This window comes from Monodelphis domestica, chromosome 4 (genome assembly GCF_027887165.1).
Source record: "Monodelphis domestica isolate mMonDom1 chromosome 4, mMonDom1.pri, whole genome shotgun sequence".
Taxonomy (NCBI): domain Eukaryota; kingdom Metazoa; phylum Chordata; class Mammalia; order Didelphimorphia; family Didelphidae; genus Monodelphis; species Monodelphis domestica.
The window spans coordinates 244,077,717-244,105,570 of NC_077230.1; the positions used below are offsets into that span (position 1 = coordinate 244,077,717).

At 36.7% G+C, this 27,854-nt stretch overlaps 1 protein-coding gene across 4 annotated transcripts in view; it reads right to left on the reverse strand.

Annotated features, from left to right (window-relative positions):
• Positions 1-5,691: 5,691 nt before the first annotated feature.
• ZC3H12C (zinc finger CCCH-type containing 12C) overlaps positions 5,692-27,854 on the reverse strand; it is an 88,870-nt gene continuing 66,707 nt past the window's right edge. For all 4 annotated transcript variants that reach the window (XM_056794432.1, XM_007494870.3, XM_007494871.3 and 1 more), the window contains 4 exons: positions 18,899-19,038; positions 14,976-15,210; positions 13,632-13,738; positions 5,692-12,946 (listed from right to left, as the gene is read on the reverse strand). In XM_056794432.1, coding sequence (XP_056650410.1) covers positions 11,550-12,946; positions 13,632-13,738; positions 14,976-15,210; positions 18,899-19,038 — 1,879 coding nt within the window. In that variant the 3' untranslated portion in view covers positions 5,692-11,549. The remainder of the gene's footprint in view (positions 12,947-13,631; positions 13,739-14,975; positions 15,211-18,898; positions 19,039-27,854) is intronic.

A 27,854-nucleotide genomic window follows, 5' to 3' on the forward strand; every position in this document is an offset into this window, starting at 1 on the left:
ACTTGCCAGGATCAGAAATGGGAGGACCTCTACTCCACCCGTACTTAAGACTGCTTTAGGGGAGAAAACTCCTTGCTAAACAATGAAAGTACTTGGACCCATGCTTATAATAAGGCAAGGAGTTCTTTGAGCCATGCCTGTTTTTTAGAATTGATACAATGGGATGCTAGGTACCTAAAAGGGTCGGGCAAGTTCTCTCTTAATGAGATTAGTCAACTCAGCTGTGTTTTCTCTGGTTCAGATTTACTGAGGAGATTAGTCGACTTAGCAGGAATTCAGATGAGCAGTCCTTTGGAAAACATCTACAGTGATTGGTAGATGTAAGGACTTAGGGGAGGTGACATAGGAGAAAAACCCCTATATAAGAAAAAGCAGAATCTCTTGAAAAAAAAAATCCTTTTGGAGGATCTCTGATGAGGATCACTTGGGAAGAATCTCTTGAGAGAGGCTCTGGAGAAGGGAAGTTCTTGGAGGACAATCTCTAAGGAGGTCTCGCTGGAGCTCCTTTGAGGGGACTCTGTCCCTCTGGAGGCTCTGGAGAGAGGCCCTTTGGAACAGTCTCTGGCTGGAAGGCTCTTTGAGGAGGATTCTGGCTAGAACTCTCTCTGGTGAAATCAGCTTAGATGGAGCTGGCCTGGTGTCCCTAGAATCCTTGCTTAAACAGACCTTGTGGTGAGTGATAAAAGACTAACTGACTGATCTCTCTCTCTTAAGACTCAGGTCTAGGCCATGTTGGCTTAAGGCCCTTCATACTTTATTTCCTTTCTCTCTCTCTCTCTCTTTCTTTGATTACTCATTGTATTATTAATTAAATTCTCTATAAAACCCAGTTGACTTAGGCATATTGAATAATTGGGAATATTTCCCTGGTGACCACCTTATATTTTATTTAAAAACCAAGACACTGTAGTGAAACATATTTTCTGCTGTCACAATTTACTCACCCTCTCTTATATCTATCACAATTTATATCTTCCACCATTTTAACTCACTACAGTTTACAACATCAACCATTTTAAATCTTACAGTTTAAGACAGAAGGTAAGGATAAAAAAAAAAGATACTAGTGAAAGAAACAAATTGCTCCTAAACACCAATGAGCCATGTAGCTGGCCCCTACTAATTTCTATTAAGGTATAGGTGGGGAAATGGGCATAGACAGTAGAATAGGAAAGAGGAACAAAAAAAGGTGATGGAATGAAAAATAATGAGCATGATAACATCTGGGAGGCATAGGAAGACCTAAACAAACATGAGTAGGTAAATAATCAGAACTAGGAAAATAATATCTATGATGGTTACATTGCAAATGCAAAGAACAACAAAACATTTGAAACTGAATATCTCACAAATAAAATGTCAAAGCTTGGCCCCAAAGACAGGAGATGAGAACATGCCTCCCCCTGTTTCTTTGAGGAACAAGGGATGGAACACTGCAAGTAATGTCAGATTTTTTTTCAATAGGTTCAGTAAGATTTATGCAACTATTTATCTTCCTCTTTTTATTTTTATTAGTATTATAGATGCCCTGGTGGGAAGGCTTGGTGTGAGATGTACAACTGGAAATTTGGTTGACATAAAAACAAGATATCATTAAAATTTTATTTTAAAAAACTTTCTCCACCCCCATCCCCCAACAAAACAAACCCCAGTAACAGATTAACCAATGAAAAGGAAAGGTATATTTTGGAAGAGATAAAGATGTTGGAGGGCTTAGCTTATAGGTTAGGGTGAGTAAATTTCAAAAACAACCTTAGTTTTGATCAGAATGGAGATACATGACTAAGGTTTACTTTTTAATAAATTTGAATTTATTAAGTATTCTTACAATTTCCTTAACCAAGCAATGAGGGTGCAAAGAAAAAAAGATAATACTCTCTTCTCTCAAGGATCTTACATATTGATTTATGTGTGTATGTTTATAAAAATATTAATATACAAAAAACTTATATAAGGATATATATAGTTATACATGTAAAACAAATATGAATATGTATGTAAATAAGATACTTACATTGTAGCTATAGCCTTAGAGGGGAAGGCACTAACGACTATGCTTGGGGGGAACAGGCTAGGGAAGCCCTCCTTGGAAAGGTTGAATTTTTGTTGTCTTTTTTTTTAAAACTCTTACCTTCCATCTTTTAGAAGAGTGGTAAGGGCTAGGCAATGGGGGTTAAGTGACTTGCCCATGGACACACAGCCAGGAAGTGTCTGAGGTCACATTTGAACCCAGGCCCTCCCATCTCTGGACCTGGCTCTCAATCCACTGAACCACCCAGCTGCCTCCTTTTGTTGAGGCTTGAAGAAAGTCAGTCAGAGATTCCAAAAGGTAGAATCCAGGAGAGAGAACATCCCAGGCATGAGGGACAACCAGTGCAAAGACAAAGAAATGGGAGTTAGCTTGGGGTGTGAGTAGGACATATGGCTCCAATGTGTGGAAAGGAAGGTGTTAGGAAGGCAAGAAAGATAGGTAGCAGCCAAGAAGAGCTTTAAATGCTGAATAATTTACATTTGAGTTTAGAGATAACAGGCCTGGGTCACATTTCCTACACTTTTGGAAAATCACTTTGACAACTGTGTGGAAGACTACTGGAGTGGGAAGAGCCTTGAGAGCTAGAGAACAGGAGAAGGCTGCATTACTCCAGGGGGAGGCAGGGAGGGCCGGATGGGGTGGGGGAGGGGGAAGGGGGGTTGGGCTATCAGCCAAGAGGACACTTGATTGGATATTGTGGGTATGAAGAGTTGAAGGGACTGAAGTTGAGAGACAGAGACAGCACTCATAATTCAGTAACTTATTATCATCACTTAGAGAGGGTCTGCCCAGGAAACCTTACCTACTGACTTCTCCTTTCATCCTGAACCTTTATAATCTAGTTAAGTGCCTAAAAATTAATTTATAAAAAAGATATCACTTGCATTTATTTCAAGGGGAAACAAAATGCCAGGACTCATGTTAAGGCCTATCATCAGTTCTTTTTTTAGAACTTTTTACCCTATAATTTATATAGTTACATAAAGCCATTCTTCAATACAGTATTATTTTAAAGAAAATAAAATACAAGAAATGGTAGTTAAATATTCACTAAGTGACGATCACAATTTGTGTTTCTTGTCCCTACTGCAAAACCATTGTAGAAATGGGTCCATATTCAACCTGCATTGTATATTGTTTATGGTATGTAGTATCAACAAAGTTACCCCTACCACTGTAGAAATAATACTTAAATGAAACATTTGATTTAAACATTTTTAAAAAAAAATGAAACATTTAAGTATGAAACTGTCTTGTTCAGAATTGAAAATATATTAAAGTATACCTGTAAGAATCAATAATGCCAAAATTTAACTGAGAAGACATGAGAATTTGAATCTAGTGAAACTCTAGAAAAAAGTGTTTAATGACTCTAGTTATCTTTTTAAAAAAAGGTCTTTTGTTCTACTGTAGAAAGGGGATTTATAAAAAGTAGCTTTGGGACTACATGAAACCAAGTATCTATACCTTCTCCAAGCACTTAACATTGTGTGCTATTGTTTATAAGGTCACCAAGTAGAAATATTAGAAAATTTGTTACCTCCTGATATCCTTAGAATACCCTCAAAAAATAAATGCAAGTAATTGCAAACTGATTGAATCTAAGAAAAAAAAAAAGGGTGTATAGTTACGAAGTTGCCTCTCAGTCTCCAGGAATTTAGTTAATTTGTATTATAACCAAGATATCCTAAATAATAAACTCTTCCTTTTATGCAAAGAAATTTTAATTGGAGGGAGGAAAGGCCATCATATTCAAGTGGGGATTTGTTAAAAATAAATTGAAAACATCTATTTTCTAAGGGTTTTGTCCATTCCCTGCCTCTGGGAACAGAAGCACCAAAAGTTAGGAGACACCAATGTAGGATATGCAGATATAATTGATCATTTTCACTTGATATCAGTATAAACTACACAATCTAATTTATTTTTGTGAACGAAGTAGTCTAATCTACTCATATTTTGTTGGGAATGCAAAAGCATAATACTTCATTGATTTAGCATTTTAAAGGTTTATAAAAGCACAGGTATATGGTAGCCTGAAGGATTAATGAGAGACAAAAGAAATGGAAGTTCTGACAGATTTTCAATTAATTGATGGTTTGCTAATTGAATTTACAGCTGAAAAGGCTTAGAAAGAATCAACTTTTTTTTTTTTTGGATGGATGTCCTGGAAATTGAGTTTCCAGGGGGGGGTATGGTGATTTCTTCAGTGATATTCAGTAAACCCAGGACAAAAGTTTTGAACTCAGGCCCTGTGGTTTCAAATCTTGTGCTATTATATAATATTATAATTTATGTTAACCACAAAGGTCATCATATTTCCTGACCACACTTTAGAATCTTAACATGTCATCTCAAAATGTAATTGTATCAAGAGCAAGTTATCTCACAACCACTTCTGGACTCTGGTGAATCTCATCACACACACACACACTCACTCCCCCAATACCATAAAATGGGAATATGATGCAATGCTTGCTGGTTTTAGGATGCACAGAAAACTATTTTTTTTTTTTAAAGAAGGGCTCTGGGAAAAGTGAGTCAGTCTAGAGACAAGCAGAGTAGTGTTTAGGTCAAACTGTTAGCCAAGAATTCTTAGCGTAAAAGGTGTGGGGAGGGCATTCCTAGGAATAGCAGCTCAAAGGTTAAATTTCCTGTTTTACTCAAGAATGCCTATCAGTGGCTCTGGCAGCTTATGTATGTCTTGGGTTGCAGATTTGTATCTGTGGCTCTCTTCTTTTACCTGCTTCCTTCTATCTGTATTCCTAGAACACATGTGAAAAGTATTTCTACCTTAATAAAACCAAGTTGGTGATTTTCTCCTTTACAGATATGGATAAAGGCCAACACTTAAGCCTAGATTGCCTTGTATTTCAGAATCCTTATGGAAGATATTCAAACTCTAAGGCTATGCCCAGGCTTAGCAGGATAAAAGCTGCTTACTGAGAGGTGCTAGGAGGTAGGGTGATGGCCCAGATGGGTAGGAGGGAGTAGAAATAGAGAGATGACCAGCCTTGGAATAATTGGGAGTTGCCTGTAGATGAGCTCTATTGTGGTGGTTTGTCATCTTCGGAAGCTGTGAATTCTAACTTAAACCAGTCCCAAATGTCAGTGTTAACTGTTGCTTTCTATTTCTGTCCTTGAAGGTCTACTCAGATAATGTTCCAATACCTTTTTATTCCACGTTTAATTGGAGCAGGGTACCTCTTTCAAATAATGCCATTTTAATGCCACTACAACTAAACAAATCTTAGCATGGACTATAGCCTGTCTCCATCTCTTACATGTTGATGAAAGTATGATGTCACTGTCATCAGGCATTTCACATAAGCTTGACTAGACAAGGCTTCATGTTTATCAAATTGGATGAGACTCAAAACATACTGGACAAAGCATATGCACGATATTAGAAAGGAAATGATTTTGTCCTATCTTATGAGACGACTGGTTCTTCTCAGCATTTGCTTCACTTGTGATAATGATGACCTTCAGAAAATAGCATATTCTATTAAGTGAATATCAGTCTCCAAAAAGGTCCTTTTTAATATAATAAATTATACTAAGTTCAGGCACATTATGCTGATTTTATACAGAACAACTTCATTATGTTCTTTTATTGGAAACGGTCAACTTTTTAAAGAAATAAAAACAACCAACCATAAGGAAAATGTATGTTTTTTTTTAATTTTTTTTTGTCAATGCCAGAATTACATCCATGTTTGGTAACGATTTTCATTAAATCTAAATACTGCTTTTTGGAGATATCCCATCAAAAAAAGAGTACAGAACATCTTAAACAAAACAATATAATTAATAACACCATTTTATCAGGCAGTTCATCTCAATACCTTCTTTGACTTATTTTCCCATTTAGAGAAATTTGAATAAGAAAACCTTAAATTCTATCTGTAAGCACACAATTATGTCTTGGGGGCGAAACAAAGAAGGGATAAAATGAAATTAACAACCTGAAACAGGCCTCATTTTATACAGTCTGCAGGCGTTTGTTTGGGGTGTTTTGTATTTGGTGGTTGACATATATTTGCACATTTTAAATGGTTGGGATAAATCCAACACAGACATTGTAAAAACAAATAAAAACGGCTCTCTCCCAAGACAACCCGCTTTAGGAAAGGTGGCACAGGTTTTAATGAACAACATTTTGTTATTCATTTTGAAATACCTGGACAGAGTATGGGACAATTTGGTACATAGTTTTAAAGAAGTAAAAACTTAAAAAAAAACTATGTTAACCAAGACTAAAAGAGTTTGATTTTTCTGAACCCAAACAATGAGGAGCTTAAGGAGAAAAAAAGTCTTTTATGCTTTAAACAAGCAAGTACATTGTTTTTTGTTTGTTTGTTTTTTTAAACAAGTAGCAAACATTGAAGGTAACACAATATTAGAGGAAAAATAATCAGGTGATCATTGTACAAATAATAGCATTGCTGAAAAGCTAAAGTCCTGTACCAGTATGCACTTGAAACTATTAACTTATGTAGATAGACAATTTTAATATTTGTATGAAAATAATGTCATACATACAATGCAGTACAATTTATAAAGGAATGAGAATATTTTCTAGTATGTGTTTAGTGCTAATGCACTCAAAATTACTCATGACCATATAGGAGCACCACTCACCAAGGACCACAAGCACAGTCTATATTAAAGACCTAGGACAGGGACAAGCTTAGGTATGCTTCATTTCCAAGAAAAATGTACACATGTAACCAATACACTCATATTATAGCTATAGTTACACTAGTCACAATTTTCACATCTTAGAGAAAAAAAATCTATAGTATGTGCAACTTCAACAATGGATTTGTTTTCCTCAAAAATTTTTTTAAAAAGATCTTCTGTTTATGCAAAGTGCAAAACAGGACATGAATGTGACTTATCATCATAGTTCCTTTAATAATCATAAAAAACTGAGTAGATGTTAATTTATTTAAAAAGCTGAATTTTGGCCTATTAAAAATCAAAGGAGAAAAAAGCTATTCCCATTCATTACTATTAAAGCTAGCATGCTTATCAAGATGCCTCAAACATCCAAACTATTTTTAGTATTTTTTTTTTTGGAAATCTCTACACAAAGCACTTTCAGTGCTTTTAATTTCTGCTAGTTAAAAACACATACACTAAAACAACCTTGAAACAGATCTGATAATTCAGTATGACCAGCCAAAGGAAGTAGATCAGTTGTGACTTGCACTGCATTAAAATCTCCTCATTGAAATTAAAGTCAGCAACTATAACAGGTTTTGGTACTTTTTAGTGGCACTAGAAATAGAATTCTTTCTTATTAACAACACATCCAGAGTTCCATGCCTAATTTCCTCATTATTTCTGATTCCCTGCTAGGGATAGATGCCAATCTAAAAGCCTTGGTGTAGAGTTCTCTATTTTTCACCAACACCTTCCTTTCTTCTACGTATTGTTCCTTCTCATTTATTTATTGGCACTTACCTCAAAGGGTTAATTAAAAATGACATTCTGTCGGTTTGTCTGGAATATAAATAGAATATAAATACTCGATTGTGGCTCACTTCATTCAGAAATTCTCATAGGGTCAGACCTCAAGGCAATAGAATGAAATGACTAGAAAAATACACATTTACTTGTATTTAATATCTTTATCTTGGATAGGGAAATTGACCAGAAGTTATGAAATTAAGACTAGGCATATAAAATGATGAAAGCCAAATGCGTGTTAGAAAAAACTTCACAAAATAGCCTTGTATGTTTTCCTCCATTCAGGAAAACTGTTAAAGGTCTTAAAAAAAAAAAAAAGCAGTAACTATCACAAAACTCTGAGGTGTGTTTGTTAGTTTGAATAGTGTATATATATATATATATGTATATATATTACTGTATATGTACATATAGATACACTCACAAGCCATGTTAAATAATTATTTTTATAATCAATAAAATTTTAAGCATTCTTTGTGTTTTAAAATTACAGTTTCTGCTAAAATTATCAAAATAATTCTCTAAAAATACTGGGAACAAAATCAGAAGTATTGTTCTCCTTTCAGCTGTGGCCATAAATGTCATCATCAAGCATGGTCACCTAAAGCCACATAGCTCAATCAGAGCAACGTTTGGCAATCAATAGTAATTTTTCCATTCTTTAATTTAGAATATATCTCTCTGTATATATATATATATATAATCTGTACTCACACTTTAAGTTATATTATAATTTTTCATTAATGAATTTACATAAAAACACACAGCTCGAGATTCTACAAGTACTGAACATTTTGTACAGGTGCGTCTCTCCTTCAAATGTTTAAGATCTACAATGAACTCCATCAGGATTTCGAGATCATAAAAATGATACTGCACACAGCATACACTAAAAATGAGGAAACACTTAGGGCCAGTCTATATGGTCTGGGTACTTCCTCCACACTAAACAAAAACTATGAACTAGCACATCATTGCACAATATAGTCAATTCTCAATTATTCAGGGGATGACTAACCAGTGTAGACTTCTCCTTTCCCCTCATGGTGAACACTGGGCCATTTCACTACTCAGTTAGCACCTCATTACAGAGTGTTCCAGAATCCCTAGCTAGTAAAGCTGGCAAGTGCATGAGGACTTCTGGAATACCCTGTAGAGGGTTATGACAGGGAAAGTAAGAGAAAGTGAAATATCTCACTTAAGTTTGCTACTAATTAATTGGGTCACATGAAAATCTGGTGGGGGGAATCTCTGAGTTAGGTATGAATTTCATTTCTTCCTGAACTAAATTCCACCCCCCATTTTTAGATAATTAAGAACTGACAATAACTAAATATTGCCAAATATCCCTTGTTCTTACACCCTGCAAAGTAACTCTGATGCTTCAATATAAGAGGACTGCTCCACTTGACAGGAGAATACTGCAACTTATTCACAATTAGTTATTGAAGAAATCGGCATAGGGAGTCCAGATCTGTTCATTTCAGGACATTGTTGTGGGCTGTACTAGTGCTTTCTTATAGTTTAAACCATGAGGCCAAACTAAAGTAGCCATTAATATACAACCAATCTGTTAAAACATCAGAAAATCACAATGAAAATGTGATATATCTACCTTTCATTTCATACACTATTCAAAGCAATCTGGGAAAGTTTGGCAGACAGAAAATTAATTAAAATGAAGAATAATGGAAACAAAAACACAAATAAAATCACTGCTACACTAAGCTAGTCATGTCTACACTATGGTGTAGTACTTAAGAGGAATAGTTTCATTTAAAAATTAGCATACAACTAAGACAAAAAACATCTACATACATAACCCTGTTATTGGCACTGAATTAGCCTCTACATTAAAACATGTTCTACAGATAGTGACCGACAAATTCAAGGAGAAAAATTTCCATGAGTGCATAAGGTGTGTGTCTCCCAGATAGCACTTGGGAGAGTTCACGTAGCATCCCCTATGTTATTACTGAGTACAGATGAATGCAGATCCCACCCTCAAAAACAACAGTAAAAGCTGTATAGAAGAACACGTTCCTGAATTAGGTTTGCTGAACATGGTTCAGATTATTGGATATGTCAATAAGCACAATGCCTTTTAGAAGCATTTACAGTATACCCAAATCCTACTCCATGCAACACACAGTGTCGCACAAGTAGTGAAAATGTCATCCTAGTCAAAGGTGCTTGGACGTTATTTCAGGCAGCATTTTACCTTTATTTTTCATTACGTTCACACTAGATAAGTTTTAGGAGAAAGAAAAATGCCAATAGAGTGATTTTAATAGATACTTATATATTATATAAAATTGAGACAGACATTTTTAATTACCTAAACAAATTGTTACTTTTATTTTTCTACCCTATCCTAGATCTCAATTCTACTTTTCTTTAAAAAAAATTAAATAAGGGATAAAATGTTGCCCAAAAGTCTAATCATAGTTACGCATTTTTGTTTTAACTACGTCTACAAATAAAAATGGTTCTTATAGTTAAAAAGATACAATTTGTATCAACAGTAAAAGGTACTTTCTGGTTTTTCAGGGTTTTACTCCACACTGCAGCACATGGAATAATCAACAGTAAATCACAAACTATGGCACTGTCTCAAAGCAGACTGACTTGAAATAATCCATTATACTAGGCAGAATTCTACAACGCTAGGCAATAGCCCAAGTTATATCAATCAACTGTATACACTGCTGAGTGCAAAACCTACTTTCTAACCCATAAAAATGGAGCTAGCAAAACCCATGACTTTGAAACCAGAAATATCCCTTACTAATACTAGAACAGACTTTAGTCTGTTTCTAAAACTACACTATTGTGGCAAGAATCAGGCCCTAATAATATAACAGGCCAAAAAACTACCTTCAAGAAAATATACAGTATCTTACAAAAAACTTAAGTTACCATTTACATTTCCTCCACCACCATCCCTATAGTGCAGTATCAATAAATGTTGCATATCCTCAACACAAAAACCTATGTCAGGTCAGCCTTGATAAATAGCAAGAAAACTGAATATTTTATTAAATATAAAAGTTGCATTGAGAATAATTAGATTCATTTAAAAATAGGGAAATATTGTGAAAGGGTGTTTTATCCAGTATTTTTGTGTGCCAATAAAAGACACACACACACATAAAACAACAGTTTAATGTAAATCTAGGATTTCAATTCCATTTCTGTTGTCTAGAATGTGTAAAAGAGCTGGATAATGACACAGATCTAAGTTGAAACTTTTCAGGCTTTTGCCTTATCCATACTTAAGGAATGGAAACTAATTTGTTTTCCATTGATTGCATCTGCTGTCCTTTAAATCAATCACATTAAATCAACTATTTAACTAATAGAAAACAAAATAAAAACAAAACAATAAAAAGTGCCATGTATTGTAAGTCACTCTAATATACTGTTGCCAATTTCAATAAAAATTGGTAACTTACATTTTTTAAAAAAGATAAAGTCAGTGCTGTATTATATCTTTGTTTTCTATAAATAATGATTCTAGCACAAAAAAAGCCCACTTCCCCCAAATTAAAATAATTTTAAAAAGCTGTAAAAGACTCAAATTAAGCTTGGCTTGACAAAAATTTTGCTAATCTAGTCAAATGCTCACAACTTTCTGAAGGTATTGTAATTTCTTGCAAATGATAGCCAAACACCCAGTTAATAAAACACAAAACAAGGATTAAAAAGTGCTGCATATAAACCCCTGATGCACCAAAAATTATTATCAAAGATCACAGATACATCTATCAAACCAACCTGGAAAAATTTCCAGTTGTGAATATAGTTTTAAAAAAAGGAAACATTAAAAAAAAAAGTCAAGTTTGAAGGTAAAAGAATCCCGTGATACTTCCAACGCATGGGGCTATACATACAGATACCATGATACAGGATTTCACATAAAGGGATTACTAGAGAATCTCCTTGCCGAGAAGGAGATCACAAATGCTACTGTAGCAAACCTCCCTCAGCATCTGAGCTGAACAAACAACGACTGAACACCTCGAAGATGTGTCATTGCTCAATAACCCAGCTGTGATTTCTCCACTAAAATAGCTGCAGCGAGTTGCTGAGCGTCGGTCATGTGTGGGTTTCTTTTCATGACAACTCTCACGAGGTCAGACGGGAAGATGTTGCACAGGTTGATGTACACCTTCTCTCGGTTGTCCTGGTATCTCGGGGCATCTTGTGGCAGGCCACAGAAAGGGACCCGCCATGTCTGGTCCTGCTGCTCAGGTAAGCTTTGGAAAGTGAATGGCTCATAGCATGGCTGGGTGGTGTTGTCGGGCAGCGAGTATGTCTGACGGTAGCCATATGCATCGATGCCATAGTTCTGCCTCTCCCAGCTCCCAAGGCCCTCTTGGCGGGAATAAGGCTTCCTTTGTCTAGAAGGGGAATTGTCATAGAGCCGAGAGTCTGAAATGCTGTCTATCCTTGTGGACACCAACGATCTCCCCAGGTGTAGCGTCTTCGAGTGGGCTGAATTCTGCGGGGACGGATAATCACCAGGGCAGCTGGACCGAGCCCCCACAGCTGGGTGCTGCAAGTGCACAGCCATGTAGGGAATTGGAGGCTTATGATGATGCTTTGGTTCTTCATGACTGTAACTTTGCACTCTGGTTAAGGGATCATGGAAACTTTGTAGAAAGGGCTGGGAATTAAGGCGGCTGTGTGGGTGCATGTGTTGACACTTTAAGTTTTCTTCCAGTTGTGGGTCAGGAGAACTAACGTATGACCTGTCATTGTAGCCCATATAAGAATCGCTGCTCCCACAACTCATGCTCCCTTCACTACTGCAGTCAGAGGCTACAGAACTAATTCTGTAATCCGTGTCTAAAGAGAAACGCCTTTCAGGGCTCCTGGGGCCAGAGACACTAAGATTTGAGTATGCATTCAACATGGAATAATATCCAATGTCAACTGGTGAATCACATTTTGGATACTGTTCATAAGGCATTGGCGTTCCATGATTTTTGGTTGCCATCATCATTGGAGGATACTGACCTTGGGGTCTTTGATCCTGAGGTGGGAAATGAACTCCAGACGGAAGGCCATTGCTTAATGGTGTTGTACTTTGGGGTTTGGCGGCAGAGGAAGGTGGTATACTAACTAAAGAAGGAACAGACCTGGTTTCCAATTTGTTTTTGGTGGGAAGCTTTTCCTCTAAGTCTTGATAAACTTGAGTTCTTATGCTAGGATCTGATTGCCTCTTTGGAGTAGCCCGCTTGACATCAGCAGGGCTATCAGTTTTAGTGCTACAAGGAACACTGTTGCTTTTCACCAGTCCTCCTTCATTTGCAGTTTTGGCTGCTGTATTTCTAGACATGGCACGAAGTTCATCAGCCACTGATCTCTGGGGCTGACTCCCCCTCTCAGGATGGTAGTATTTGCACTTGTGTCCATAGGTACATTTCTTTCCTAGGAAAAACAAAACTGTGAACTAGGAAGCATAAAAAAAGGTCTTTAAAATCCAAGTGAACATTCAAATTTAATATGAGAGAAATACAAGAACTAAACATAATATGTATTAGGAAGTATCTTCTTTTCTCTGAAGAGAATTCACACATCATTTTTCCCTATCATGAAGGTTAATCTGAATAGATTTAAACACTTCTCCAGTGTGTGACTATGATACTGTAATCCTGTCTCACACCACCTTGGTCCTCTCCCAGTCAGGTTTTATATCAGGAAGAAACAACCACTCTTTAATGGGATAATCATATTTACTTGAATTGTGCTTTGGCATAAGACAAAAATTCAACTTTTTATTTTTAAGAGAGAAAAAATAAAGCTACCAAATGAAAACTAATCTCACATGGATCACATATCTGACTTTTGGAACCACATTTTAATTTGGCAAATTTCTTCATGAATGACTTTATCCAATACCATGTTAATAAACAAGTAGCTGCCAAGTATAAAACTTTCTCTGATAAAGATCAACTCAATGAGGGGCTGAACCAAGATACCAAAACATTTTAAAATCTCACCATACCAAGAAACATTGGACTATTCTAAGTTATACTGTATTACTTTTAAAATAAAAAGAAATGATCAACAGTTATATAGTTAACAAAATGCAAGTCTACATAATGCAAATTACCATAGGGACATGGCTGCTTTTTATGTTCTGGAACAATAGGCTTTTTCCTTAGAAAGTTATCCAAGCTTGGACCATGCCGGCCAAGGGGATCATCAGGGGGCATAAACCTAGAACATACAAGGGGAAGAATTTCAATTAAGAGAGAAGTGAATATCTTAATTCCAACTGTAGTTATTCAGAACAATAATTTAAATCATTCCATGGGATTTTAAGATTTAATCCAACCTATTTTGTTTAAAATTTTGCAAGGCAAATATTTAGTAACCTAAATGCAATTTTCATATGCAAAACAAACAAGTCATCAAGATGAACTTAAGTTTATTTTCCTCTAAATGTTATTTGAGATAAGATCTTCCAATTACCCATTGCCTCCTCCCTCTTAGTTCTTCTGATGTTTTGTAAACATACAACCTAAAAGTATCTTGGCTCTGAATAAAGTGTTTTGGCACCATGCTTAATTTCACAGGAATGCTCCTATATAAATGAACTTATACTCCTGTCTATCGTCGGAAGAATATCACATGTGTATATTTTTTTCAAAAGATCTTTATAAACATTAGCATTGTGAAATATATAACAGGCAAGTATAAACTCCTTTTTCTAAACAAAGAAAAAGAAGCAGAGAATAACCCAATGAGTTGCTGACCCACAAAAAGATCTTAGGATTATGAAATCACATATCAAGATACTGGCTATAGAGAGTGGAGGGAAATTTATCTGAAAATATTCGTGGAAACACTGGGAGGACTGAAGAGAAAATTTTTAAAAAGGGCTACATATACTAAAATATTTGGTCTAAATTGATGACGAAACAATTAAAACTTGGGCTTTACATGAGCTGATTTCTTATTCCTGAACCCCTGATACCCCAAGTCAAGGAAAAGCTAAGATAGGGGAAAATATTTCAATTGCCCAATTTCTTTGGATAAACCCTCAAAAAAGGAGGGCAGGAAGGATATAGTGTTATTCTTTTAACCTGCATACTCAGATGAAAATTAGTACTCAGCTCTAATTCTAGCTTTGTCACTCTTTGACCTTAGAATGAACAAGGTAAATCATTTAAATACATCTCAATTTCTTCAATTCTAAAATGGGAAAATTTGTTAAGAACAGTCACAGGAAGACTTGGGTTGAAATTCTTTTTAAAAAGGGTTTTGACATTCTTTTAGTTGGTCCTGATCTTAAAATAAAGTGGGAAAATTAGGCTCTGAACTTGACTATGCTTTTTGTTTTTGTTAGTTTAATTTTAGAATTGTAAAAACAATTCGAGTCCCTAATAAGTTAGCAGTGTCCTATTGTGGCTTTTTTGTTTTTGTCCATGAAGTTCAAAATTCAATTACTTACTTGTCATTGACAAAGGAATACATCAGCAATCGTTCATCTATAAACTTCTTCCATTCTGGCTTCTCATTAGCCAGGTCCCTGTAGTTATCATTGGACACAATGATACCATCAGATTCAAAAGCCAGTTTTACAATGAATCTGTCATCATAACATACTACTCTTCTTCCCTGAACACGTCGGGATGGAGTGAACACCAGAATTTTCTCCTTCTCCAACTTACGCAAAATTTCTTGATCTGGAAACATATGGCAAACAAAATTTTAGTAACAGGGTGGGGGTAAATTATATATATATATGTATATATATGTAAATATGTATATTTGTAAAAAAAAATATATGTGTGTATGTAAGTGGTATTCTCCAGTGTATATACATCAAAAGTTGGATCTTTTTAAATAGTACTTTTTGATGGACAAACATTTATCAAGTTATGCTTAAAAATCCATTCTTTTTGGTAAGGTTCTACTATTTAAACTGTGTGTAAAATGAAATAAATAAAAACACAACTTTGCAACTTTTATTGTTTCCCTAGGAATAAATAGGTAGTAATACGAAAGAATGACCTGACAAAATTCAAGTTGAAAGAGGAAAAACACTATCATTGCTTTAAAAGAACCACCGCTATCTTCTGTAAGAATAAGGAGTTGGGGTTATTTTTCTTGCCTGAATGTGCCTGTTTTCTCACTAATGGGGAATTAATGAAGGAAGAAAGGTAACTGGAAAGGAATGTCTTAAAAGACAATGGAAGATGAGCTTCCCCATATCTTCCTTAGCAGTGGAATAATTAAGTTCAAGGAGAGGGCCTGGAGTGGGATTGCAGGTAGATGGCTTTTTTTTACCCTTTAACAGTATACGTGTTAAATTGGATTTAACAGTATACCTGGCAATGGATTTTACATCACTACCTTCATCCTTGTTTGTGATTTAGTAAATGTAGGACAAAAAGCAATTATCTCAAGTGAAACTGAGTGCATGGTGGAGAAAAAAGGAAAAGACCAGACTAAGAAGTGCTTACAATGACAATTTAGGAATATTCTTTCTTTTTAAAAATCATTATTTCTGTACTACCTATGGCTAATTTTTCCTGGGAAAATTAAATCTCTGACCTGCTTCTTCCTTTTGGTATTTAAGAGCCCTTCACAACTTTGACCCCTCCTACTTTTGCAGTATCCTTGTATTTTATTATCTTCCACTCACTCTACACGTCATCCTCCATGCCTGGAATACTCTCCCTCCTAGTTTCCCAGATCAAGTCCCTCCTTCTGCATGTGAAATTGAGATTTACTCCACCCTACTTATTCTTTATAATTTTAGCCACTAGAAATGTATATACCCCACTTAAGGATTAAGTGTGGGGGAAGAAGGTCTATGACCCATGTGTGCTAGTAAGTGACAAATCAGAAACAACTGACTGCCTCCTGGGCAGTCCAAATAGGGGGGCAGCTGGGTAGCTCAGTGGATTGAGAGCCAGGCCTAGAGACGGGAAGTCCTAGGTTCAAATCTGGCCTCAGCCACTTCCTAGCTGTGTGACCCTGGGCAAGTCACTTGACCCCCATTGCCTAGCCCTTACCACTCTTCTGCCTTGGAGCCAATACACAGTATTGACTCCAAGACGGAAGGTAAGGGTTAAAAAAAAAAAGTTTAAGTTTAAGCCACCATTGGTACATGTAAGGCGCAGGAAGTGACACAAAGAACTGCCCTTAAATTCTGCAGTCACTTCCCTCTCCCTCTCTTCCCCTCCCCCCCCCCCTCTTTTTCTCTCTCTCTCTCTCTGACTTGAGTAATTCATTGGGATTTAGTAATTAAATCCCTGGCAACCAACACTTAAATATTCAGTACAACCATAAATTTTACCCCTTCCATGCAGAAGGCCTTTTATGATCTCTACTGCTCCTAGTGTCTAGCTTCTAAGATTACCATTTGCACAGTACACATGAGTTCAGTAAACAAGCATCTAGTTTCTTCCATTCGAATTGAGCTTCTAGAGGGCAGAAACTGTCTTTTTCCTTTTTTTTTTAAATATTTCAGCACTTATAGTGGCTGGCACTTAAGAAATGCTTGTTTACTGAACTCAATGTATTCCATATGGTGTATAGACTGTTATCTGTGTATATTCTGCTGGTATGTTGTACAGTAGTGCCTCTGGGACAGACTAAGGATAGACTAAGGACTGATTGAGGGAGTCTGGATATAGGGAGACATAGGATTGAGAGGGCAAAGGTAATTCTTCAAGAAGACATCAAACTTTTTTCCTGTGATACTCAGCATTCTTGGCATGGAAAAATAACTTTTCACAAATGAATAGTAGTATGTAGTAATAATAGCATTGTAGTCACTCCAGGTTGGAGTGACTTCAAGGAGTTCAAATTCTTCTATACTGATGACATTCAAACGTAGTATCTGTTCAGTGTAATTAAAAGTTTCTTTTAACTCTCTAGTGGTCAGAATGGTTATGCTGATCCCACTGATTATATTTCCTATACTTGTAGACTGAGATTCATATCAAGAAAAAAATGATGCCTTGGGCATGCATCTTAGGACCCCCTCTGATACACAAGATCACAAACTCCCAAGATTTGGGAAGGGACTCTTAGTAATGATCTAATATAACCCCTTTCCTTTACAGATTAGGAAACAGAGAGGCTGAGGACTTGTCTGTCATCACAGATATCAATTTACACATTTGACAACTCATCATATAGATCTTGATGCTTCCTACAACTCTTAGCCTACAATGCGTATTTTTTTTAACAACTGAAACATTCTATGTTTTTATACTCTTAAAAATAATTTTTATCATTTTTACTCCTGAATTCTCTTTATCCTTCACCCATTCAGAAAGAAAAAAATACAAATATTTAGTCAAGCAAAACAAATAGGATCCTACATTAGCCAGGTCCAAAAAAAAATTAATCTGTACTTTATCACTTCCCTATCTGGAAGTGGACTGTGTGTTTCCTCACAAATCCACTGGAGTAATTAGTTCTATAGCATTGATCAAAGTTCCTAAATATTTCAAGTTAAAATATATATTCTAAACTGCTATGGATCTCTTATTAGTTTTACATAAGCCTTTCATATTTTATAAAATAAAATAATACATAGTACAAGTTTACTATTTATGAGGACTGATTCAGTTTATTTTATTCGGTATCAAGCAACATTCTTAGCCTTCTTTGTTTTCCACTCCTAAACTTAACATTAGCCCCAACTTCATCCTGTAGGTGTTTTTGTGACCTATAGTGATAAGAATAGTATCACAGAATTTTAGAGCTGAAAGGAATCTTTAGGGATCAACTAACTCAATTCCTTCAATTTCCAAACAATTGCAGGCCCAGGGAAGTTAAATGCCTTGTACCCACTGTCACCCAACAAGTCATTCAGAGGCAAAAGAACCAGGATTCCTAATTCTCAGGGTAGTACTCAGGTACTATATGTTATCTCCTCCTATGTATTAAAGAGGGATCTTATAGAATTAGTCAAAAGGTTTTATAATCTTATTAAGCTAGATTTACTTCTCTAGTTAACAGAGGGAAGTAAGCACAAATCACATACCTACCAAATGTAGGCTTTTTTCATCATTAAAACATAGCAGCCAGATCAGTCAATTATCCAGTATAAAACAATGAAAGATATATCCTTCTCCTCTACTGGAAGTAAAAATGGTGAAATAATAGCTCTAGAGGAAACATGGCATAATAGCTAGAGGGTCAACCTTGGAATGAGAAGATCTTGGCTCAAGTCTTACATCTGACACATACATACTGATTGCCTGACTACTAGCAAGTTACCTAACCTTTCAGTGGCCTGAATATCTCTAGGATGATAGTTGTGGCTCTTCATCAGTGGAGAGTTTACAATGATGACTTAACTACCCAGAAGAAATCACAGAGTTGATCAACCCACATTACACCAGAGCTTACCTGTGATGAGAGCATCAGGTCTTGACTGTTCTTTTCTCCAGGCAGGAACAAACACTGTAATATCTTTGTGGCCTCTTTCCAAAAACCAATCAACTGCCAATTTTATTCCACGGCAGGAAAATACTTCTTTGTTCCCATGGCTGAAAGATAGTATTTCAGAAATTAAGTCAACAAATATTTTATGTCCTTCCAGGCTGAGGGATATACAGAAATACATAAAATAGCCTGTCCCCTCAAGGATTACAGAATCTAACAGAATACTAAATGCACAAATGTAAAGTACATTAGAGGTACAAATAAACTATGAGAGACCATCTTGGGGAGGGATTACTTCTAGATGAAGGAAATAGGGAGGTTACTTGGAAGAGGTAGCATTTGACTGGTCTTCAGAGAACAGGACTTCTAGTAGAATGTAAGGTCTTTAAGGACAAAGAGCTCTATTTTTCTTTTGTACCTCTAGCACCTAACCATAGCACCTGGCACATAGTAGTCCTTAATAAATTGAACTGAATTTCAATTGGTGGTGATGAAGGTGGGAACTGACACTAAGTACATGAATAAATGCATGGAGGGAGGAAAGAATGTTGGGATGGCAAACTGCTCAATTTAGCTGGAATATAGAGTTTAGGGAGAAAGGTACCTTTTTGACTCATTCTACCCCAAACTCTCCAGTCCAACTCTGCCTGCTCCAGCAGCCTTCTCACTCTGAAGAGTCCTCTGCCTCTGTGTCCCCCCCCTTTTGATTGACAGATTCCTGCCAGGTCATTTAAGCAATGCCCAGACTAGACATTTTCACTTCTCTCCTAACCCTGCCCCATAATCTCGAAAGTTTTCTACCAAGCCCCTGTGAGGGTACCCCACCCCCCCAATCTCTCCTAAAGTTCTTCTTCCTTTTACATATTGTCCTCCTCTATTAGAATGTAAACTCCTGACTTCCAGTCAAGATGGCGACTTAGAGGCAGCAAAAGTTCAGACCTCTGAAAACCCTTCCTTACCGATCACAAACTGAATGCTCCTAGGGGACCAAAATTTAAACTGAACAACAGGACAGAGCCGGGGAATCCTCCTCCTGGACTTGGATCAAAAGGTAAGCCCCCCAAAAGCCGGAATCCTAGATCACTGGGCTCTAAGGGGAAGGCAGAAGGAAGGTCCCAGGACCCCTCTCTCCCAACCCAGAGAGCTGAGCCCGCGGCAGCAGCGGGAACCTCAGGGCCAGCAAAAGGGCCTCAGGGCTGGCTGTTCTGAAGGGCTCACATTGAAAGCAACCTGAGCTAGTCTCGGGGGCATCCAACACAGACAGCAGGGAAACAGAGAGAGACGGGGGGCGGGGGGGTGCTCCATCAGAGTCTCACGGGAGGTTTTTGCTTGGGGGATCATCCAGTCCAACCCAGCTGAACCTAATTCAATCAGGAGCCCTCAGAGCTCAGGGAGGCCAGGACCCCTCCCCCCTTAGAGTACAGGGTTTTCTGAAAGGACAAAAACCTCGGGGCCTGCAAAGAGGTTGCTCCAAAGGGCTCACCTTGACAGTAACCTGGGCCAGTCTCCAGGCATCCAACACAGAGGGCAGCTTCAGGGCACAACCCAGCTGAAACTAATCCCATCAGAAGCCCTCAGAACTCAGGAAGGCCAGGACTCCACCCTCCCCTTAGAGTGCAGGGTCTTCTGAAAGGACAGAAACCTCAGGGCCGGCAAAGGCACTGAGGTACCTTGCAACAGTGCTGTGCCAGGCTCAGAGCGTGGAAGTAAGGCAGCGGAGAAGCAACTGGAGGGAACTGAGAGCAGTAACACCTGAAATGCTGGCAGGCAGGGGAGGGAAGACCCTGGGCTTCCCCGGGAAGACAGTGCAGCTGTGGAAAACAGACAATTTGCCTGGGGCTAAAGCCTTGGAACATCATACAGATACACTAAGAGCCAGTCCTCCTCACTCAGATAAAGATGGAAAACAATACAGAAGTGCAAAAGCCTCCAAACACCAAGAAAAGCAAGAAGAAGGGGGTGACTTTGGACACATTTTTATGGAGCAAAAATACAAAATACAGATGAGATAGAAGAGGAAACACAAACAAATGCTCCAAAACCTTCCAAAGGAAATGGAAATTCTCCACAAACTCTTGAAGAATTTAAATCAGAAATTATCAAAAAGATGTAAGCCTTCTGGCAGGAAAAATGGGAAATAATGCAAAAGGAACTCAGCAATATGAGAGACCAAAATATGCAAATGCAGAAACAAACAGCTCAAAGCCTCAAAAAACAGGTCAAACCAAACTGAAAAGGAAAACCAGTCTTTAAAGTTCAGAATCAGGCAACTAGAAGACAATAATCTTGCAAACGAGCATTAATAAAGCAAAGTCAAAAGACTAAAGAATTAGAAGACAACATAAAATATCTCACTGACAAGGTGACAGACCTGGAAAATGGAGGAAGGAGAGACAACTTGAGAATCATTGGTCTGCCCGAAAAACCAGAGATAAACAGTAATCTTGATATCATAATACATGATATCATCAAAGAAAACTGCCCAGAGATTCTAGAAAAAGGGGACAAAATATGTATTGAAAGAGTTCACAGAACACCCTCTACACTAAATCCCCAAAAGACAACTCCCAGGAATGTAATTGCCAAATTCCAAAGCTTCCAAGCAAACAGAAACATCTTACAAGAAGCCAGAAAAAGACAACTTAAATATAAAGGAACACCAATTAGGGTCACAGAGGACCTAGCCATTTCCACTCTGAAAGACTGTAAGGCATGGAACATGATATTCAGAAAAGTAAGAGAGCTGGGTCTTCAACCAAGAATCAACTATCCATCAAAAATGACTATATACGTCCAGGGGAAAGTATGGGTATTCAACAAAATACAAGATTTCCAAACGTTTGTAAAGAAAAGACCAGAGCTCTGTGGAAAGCTTGATATCCAAACTCAAAGAGCAAGAGAAACATGAAAAGATAAATATGAAGGAAAGGGAAAAGGAGAAAAATGTTATCATTTTCTTTTATTCAAACTCTCTTCTATAAGGACTACATTTATATCAATTTATATATATTAATATGTGGGGAAAATGTAAGGTGTAACCCTCAAAATTGTATGCATCATTAGAGTAGTAAGAAGAATCCGCATAGGGAAAGTTTGGGGCATCAAGAAGATATGGAGAAAGGGGGAATAGAAAGAAAAAGGGAGGGGGGGAATCATTGGTGGTACTAAGATATACTCCAAGAAATAGGAAAAAAAACTAAATAGAAAAATCTTTCTCACACAAAGATACACATGGGAAGGGGAAGAATTCTCCTATAAGAAGGAGAGGAAGATAGTTTTTACTTAAACCTTACTCTCAGTGAAATCAACTCAGAGAGGGAAGAGCATCCAGATCCATTGGGATCTTTAATTTTATCTCATCCAACGGGGTAAGGGAGAAGGGAAAACCAAGGGGGGTAGGAGGAGAGGGAACACAAAAATGAAGGGAAGGAGAGGGGGGAGGGGGAGGGAACAAAAAGGGAGGGGCTAGAAAGGGAAACATATCAAGGGAGGGGACTAGGGGGACTAATTTAAAGTAAATCACTGGCTTTTAAGGTTGTACCTAAAGAAGAAAGGTCAGAATTAAGGGAGGATATCAAAATGCCAGGGAGTCCACAAGTGACAATCATAACTTTGAACGTGAATGGGATGAACTCACCCATAAAACATAGATGAATAGCAGAATGGATTTGAATCCAAAACCCTACCATATGTTGTCTTCAAGAAACACACATGAGATGAATAGACACTCACAAGGTCAGAATTAAAGGATGGAGTAAGACCTTCTGGGCCTCAACTGACAGAAAGAAGGCAGGAGTTGCAATTATGATATCTGATAAAGCCAAAGCAAAAATAGACCTGATTAAAAGGGATAGGGAAGATAAATATATTTTGTTAAAAGGGACTTTAGATAATGAGGAAATATCACTAATCAACATGTATGCACCAAACAGTATAGCACCCAAATTTCTAATGGAGAAACTAGGAGAATTGAAGGAGGAAATAGACAGTAAAACCATATTAATGGGAGATTTGAACCAATCACTATCAAATTTAGATGAATCAAATAAATAAATAAGAAAGAGGTAAAAGAAGTGAATGAAATCTTAGAAAAATTAGAGTTAAGAGAGATATGGAGAAAAATAAATAGGAACAAAAAGGAATACATCTTCTTCTCAGCACCACATGGCACATTCACAAAGACTGACCATACACTAGGTCACAGAAACATGGCATACAAATGCAGAAAAGCAGAAATAATAAATGCAGCCTTTTCAGGTCATAAGGCAATAAAAAATGATCAGTAAGGTTATATGGAGAACCAAATCAAAAATTAATTGGAAATTAAATAATATGATACTCCAAAATCAGTTAATTAGAGAACAAATCATAGAAACAATTAATAATTTCATTGAGGAAAATGACAATGGTGAGACATCCTTTCAAACCTTATGGGATGCAGCCAAAGCAGTAATCAGAGGAAAATTCATGTCCCTGAATGCATATTTTAACAAACTAGGGAGGGCAGAGATCAATGAATTGGAAATTCAAATAAAAAAACTTGAAAGAGAACAAATTAAAAACCCCCAGAAGAAAACCAAACTAGAGATCCTAAAAATTAAGGGAGAAATTAATAAAATCAAAGGTGAAAGAACTATTGAACTAATAAATAAGACTAGAAGCTGGCACTTTAAAAAACAAACAAAATAGACAAAGTACTGGTCAATCTAATTAAAAAAAGATAAGAAGAAAAGCAAATTAACAGCATCAAAGATGAAAAGGGGGACAACACCACCTCCAATGAAGAGGAAATTAAGTTAATTATTAAAAGTTACTTTGCCCAATTATATGGCAATAAATATACCAATCTAGGTGATATGGACGAATATATACAAAAATATAAACTGCCTAGACTAACAGAAGAAAAAATAGAATTCTTAAATAATCCCATATCAGAAAATGAAATCCAACAGGCCATCAAAGAACTCCCTAAGAAAAAATCCCCAGGGCCTGATGGAATCACAAGTGAATTCTATCAAATATTCAAAGAACAGCTAATCTCAATACTATCGACACAAACATGGTACTGATCCCAAAACCAGGCAGGTCAAAAACAGAGAAAGAAAAGTATAGACCAATCTCCTTAATGAATATAGATGCAAAAATCTTAAATAGGATACTAGCAAAAAGACTCCAGCAAGTGATCAGAAGGGTCATTCACATGATCAAGTAGGATTTATACCAGGGATGCAGGGCTGGTTCAATATTAGGAAAACCATCCACATAATTGACCAACAAAAATCACATGATTATTTCAATAGATGCAGAAAAAGCCTTTGATAAAATGCAACACCCATTCCTATTAAAAACACTAGAAAGCATAGGAATAGAAGGGTCACTCCTAAAAATAACAAACAGTATATATCTAAAACCATCAGCTAATATCATCTGCAATGGGGATAAACTAGATGCATTCCCAATAAGATCAGGAGTGAAACAAGGATGCCCATTATCACCTCTATTATTTGACATTGTACTAGAAACACTAGCAGTAGCAATTAGAGAAGAAAAAGAAATTGAAGGCATTAAAATAGGCAATGAGGAGACCAAGTTATCGCTCTTTGTGGATGACTTGATGGTCTACTTAAAGAATCCTAGAGATTGAACCAAAAATCTAATCAAAATAATCAACAACTTTAGCAAAGTTGCAGGATACAAAGTAAACCCGCATAAGTCATCAGCATTTCTATATATTTCCAACACAGCTCAGCAGCAAGAAGTAGAAAGAGAAATTCCATTCAAAATCACCTTAGACAAAATAAAATACCTAGGAATCTATCTCCCGAGACAAACACAGGAACTATATGAACACAACTACAAAACACTCTCCACACAACTAAAACTAAACTTGAGCAATTGGAAAAACATTAACTGCTCATGAGTAGGACAAGCCAATATAATAAAAATGACCACCCTACCCAAACTCATCTATCTATTTAGTGCCATACCCATTGAACTTCCAAAAAATTTATTTACTGATTTAGAAAAAAACATAACAAAGTTCATTTGGAAGAACAAAGGATCAAGGATATGCAGGGAAATAATGAAAAAAAAAAATACAAAGGAAGGGGGCCTTGCAGTCCCAGATCTCAAACTATATTATAAAGCAACGGTCATCAAAACAATTTGGTACTGGCTAAGAGACAGAAAGGAGGATCAGTGGAATAGACTTGGGGCAAGTGATCTCAGGAAGACAGTGTATGATAAACCCAAAGATCCCAGCTTTTGGGACAAAAATCCACTATTCAATAAAAACTGCTGGGAAAATTGGAAGACAGTGTGGGAGAGATTAGGTTTGGATCAATACCTCACACCCTACACCAAGATAAATTCAAAATGGATGAATGACTTGAACATAAAGAAGGAAACTATAAGTAAATTAGGCAAATACAGAATAGTATACATGTCAAACCTTTGGGAAGGGAATGACTTTAAAACCATGCAAGACTTAGAAAGAGTCAAAAATGTAAAATAATTTTGACATCAAATTAAAAAGCTTTAGTACAAACAAAACCAATGTAACTAAAATCAGAAGGTAAGCAACAAATTGGGAAAGAATCTTCATAAAAACCTATGACAAAGGTTTAATTACTCAAATTTACAAAGAGCTAAATCAATTGTACAAAAAATCAAGCCATTCTCCAAATGATAAATGGGCAAGGGAAATGAATAGGCAGTTTTCAGATAAAGAAATCAAAACTATTAATAAGCACATGAAAAAGTGTTCTAAATCTCTTATAATCAGAGAGATGCAAATCAAAACAACTCTGAAGTATCACCTCACACCTAGCAGATTGGCTAACATGACAGCTATGGAAAGTAATGAATGCTGGAGGGGATGTGGCAAAGTAGGGACACTAATTCATTGTTGGTGGGGTTGTGAATTGATCCAACCATTCTGGAGGGCAATTTGGAACTATGCCCAAAGGGCGATAAAAGACTGTCTGCCCTTTGATCCAGCCATAGCACTGCTGGGTTTGTACCCTAAAGAGATAACAAGGAAAAAGACTTGTACAAGAATATTCATAGCTGCACTCTTTGTGGCGGCCAAAAATTGGAAAATGAGGGGATGCCCTTCAATTGGAGAATGGCTGAACAAATTGTGGTATATGTTGGTGATGGAATACTATTGTGCTCAAAGGAATAATAAAGTGGAGGAATTCCACGGAGACTGGAACAACCTCCAGGAAGTGATGCAGAGCAAAAGGAGCAGAACCAGGTAGACATTGTACACAGAGACTGATACACTGTGGTACAATCGAATGTAATGGAATTCTCCATTAGTGTCAATGCAATGTCCCTGAACAATCTGCAGGAATCTAGGAGAAAAAACACTCTCCACAAGTAGAGGACAAACTGTGGGAGTAAAAACACCGAGGAAAAGCAACTGCTTGACTAAAGGGGTTGAGGGGACATGTCTGAGGAGAGACTCTAAATGAACACTCTAATGCAAATACCAACAATATGGAAATGGGTTCAAATCAAGAACACATGCGATATCCAGTGGAATCACGCGTCGGCTAGGGGAGAGGTGGGGGGGGGGGGGAGAAAAGAAAACGATCTTGGTCTCCAATGAATAATGTTTGGAAATGACCAAATAACATAATGTTAAAAAAAAAAGAGTGGTTGTGAGAATTAAATGAAATAATATATGTAAAAAAACCAAAAAAAGAATGTAAACTCCTTAAGGCAGGAACTGTTTTTGTTGGTTGTTTTTTTTTTTTGCTTGCATTGTGCTCCCAATGCTTAGCACACAGTTCTTGGCACACAGTATGTGCATAATAAATGTTGTATCCAGGTAAAATAAAGCTAGGAACATAATTTTTATGTTATCCACATCTCTGCATATTGAAATCCTTCCTTTATTTTAAGGCTGCATTCTGGTGCCATAGTCTCCATGAACTCTACTCTCCTTTCCCTACTCGGCTAGAACAAATCCTTCCTCTTTCATGCTTTGTTTGACCTCTCAAAGATAGAAGACTAGCTTTTCTCCATCTCATTCAAGACAAAACCATAGAAAATGGAATTAAATTGCAACATAAAGAATTTAGGTTTACTTTGTATAAGATTTCTCCCTTGGTAAAAAATGTAAAATAATGGAAAAGAAAAGCTGGGGAATCTTCCATTTTCAGAAATCTTAAGGAATCCTGGAGTCATCTTATGAGTCTGAGATTAATATTAATATGTATGGAAATGAACCTTATATAGAATCACCATGAAATAGGTTTCCTTTCTTCCAAAATTAAATTACATAAGAGAAACACACTTTTAGCTGTCCCCTAATGAATGCACAGGGTATCTAATTAGCAATGTGATTTTAGATTAAGTTTACTTGTAACAAAAGAACATCTTGAAATGTATTAGGTAGCAAAAAAAAAAAAGAAAAAAGCTTTGCTCAAAGAACGATCAGCAGAAATTAAAAGAATTTTGAAGTTGGAAAGGCCCTCATAATCCATCTATACCTGAACAAGAACTTCCTCCACAACATACCCAATCAATGGTTATTCAGGGAAAACCTACCTCTCAATACTTTTTGGAGGCTATATAATATAGCTAGTTATTCCAACCTTTCAAGGTAACAGAAAACAAACTAGCAAAAAAAAGTCTTTTCCTAAAACATTACATTTATTAAATGATTTGGATCTTCAGAAAAGGTAAATGAATCAGAAGTCCACCTGCTGTGGGTCAGTTAGGTGGCACAGTGGATAGAGCCTTCCTAGAGTCAGGAAGACCTGAGTTCAAATGTAGCCTTAAGAGTCCTATTAGTTGTGTGATCTTTGAAAATCACTTAACTTCTGTTTGCCTCAGTTTCCTCATCATCAAATGGGGCTATTAATAACAATTATCTCAAAGTTTAATTATTTAGTACTAGACTAAGGGT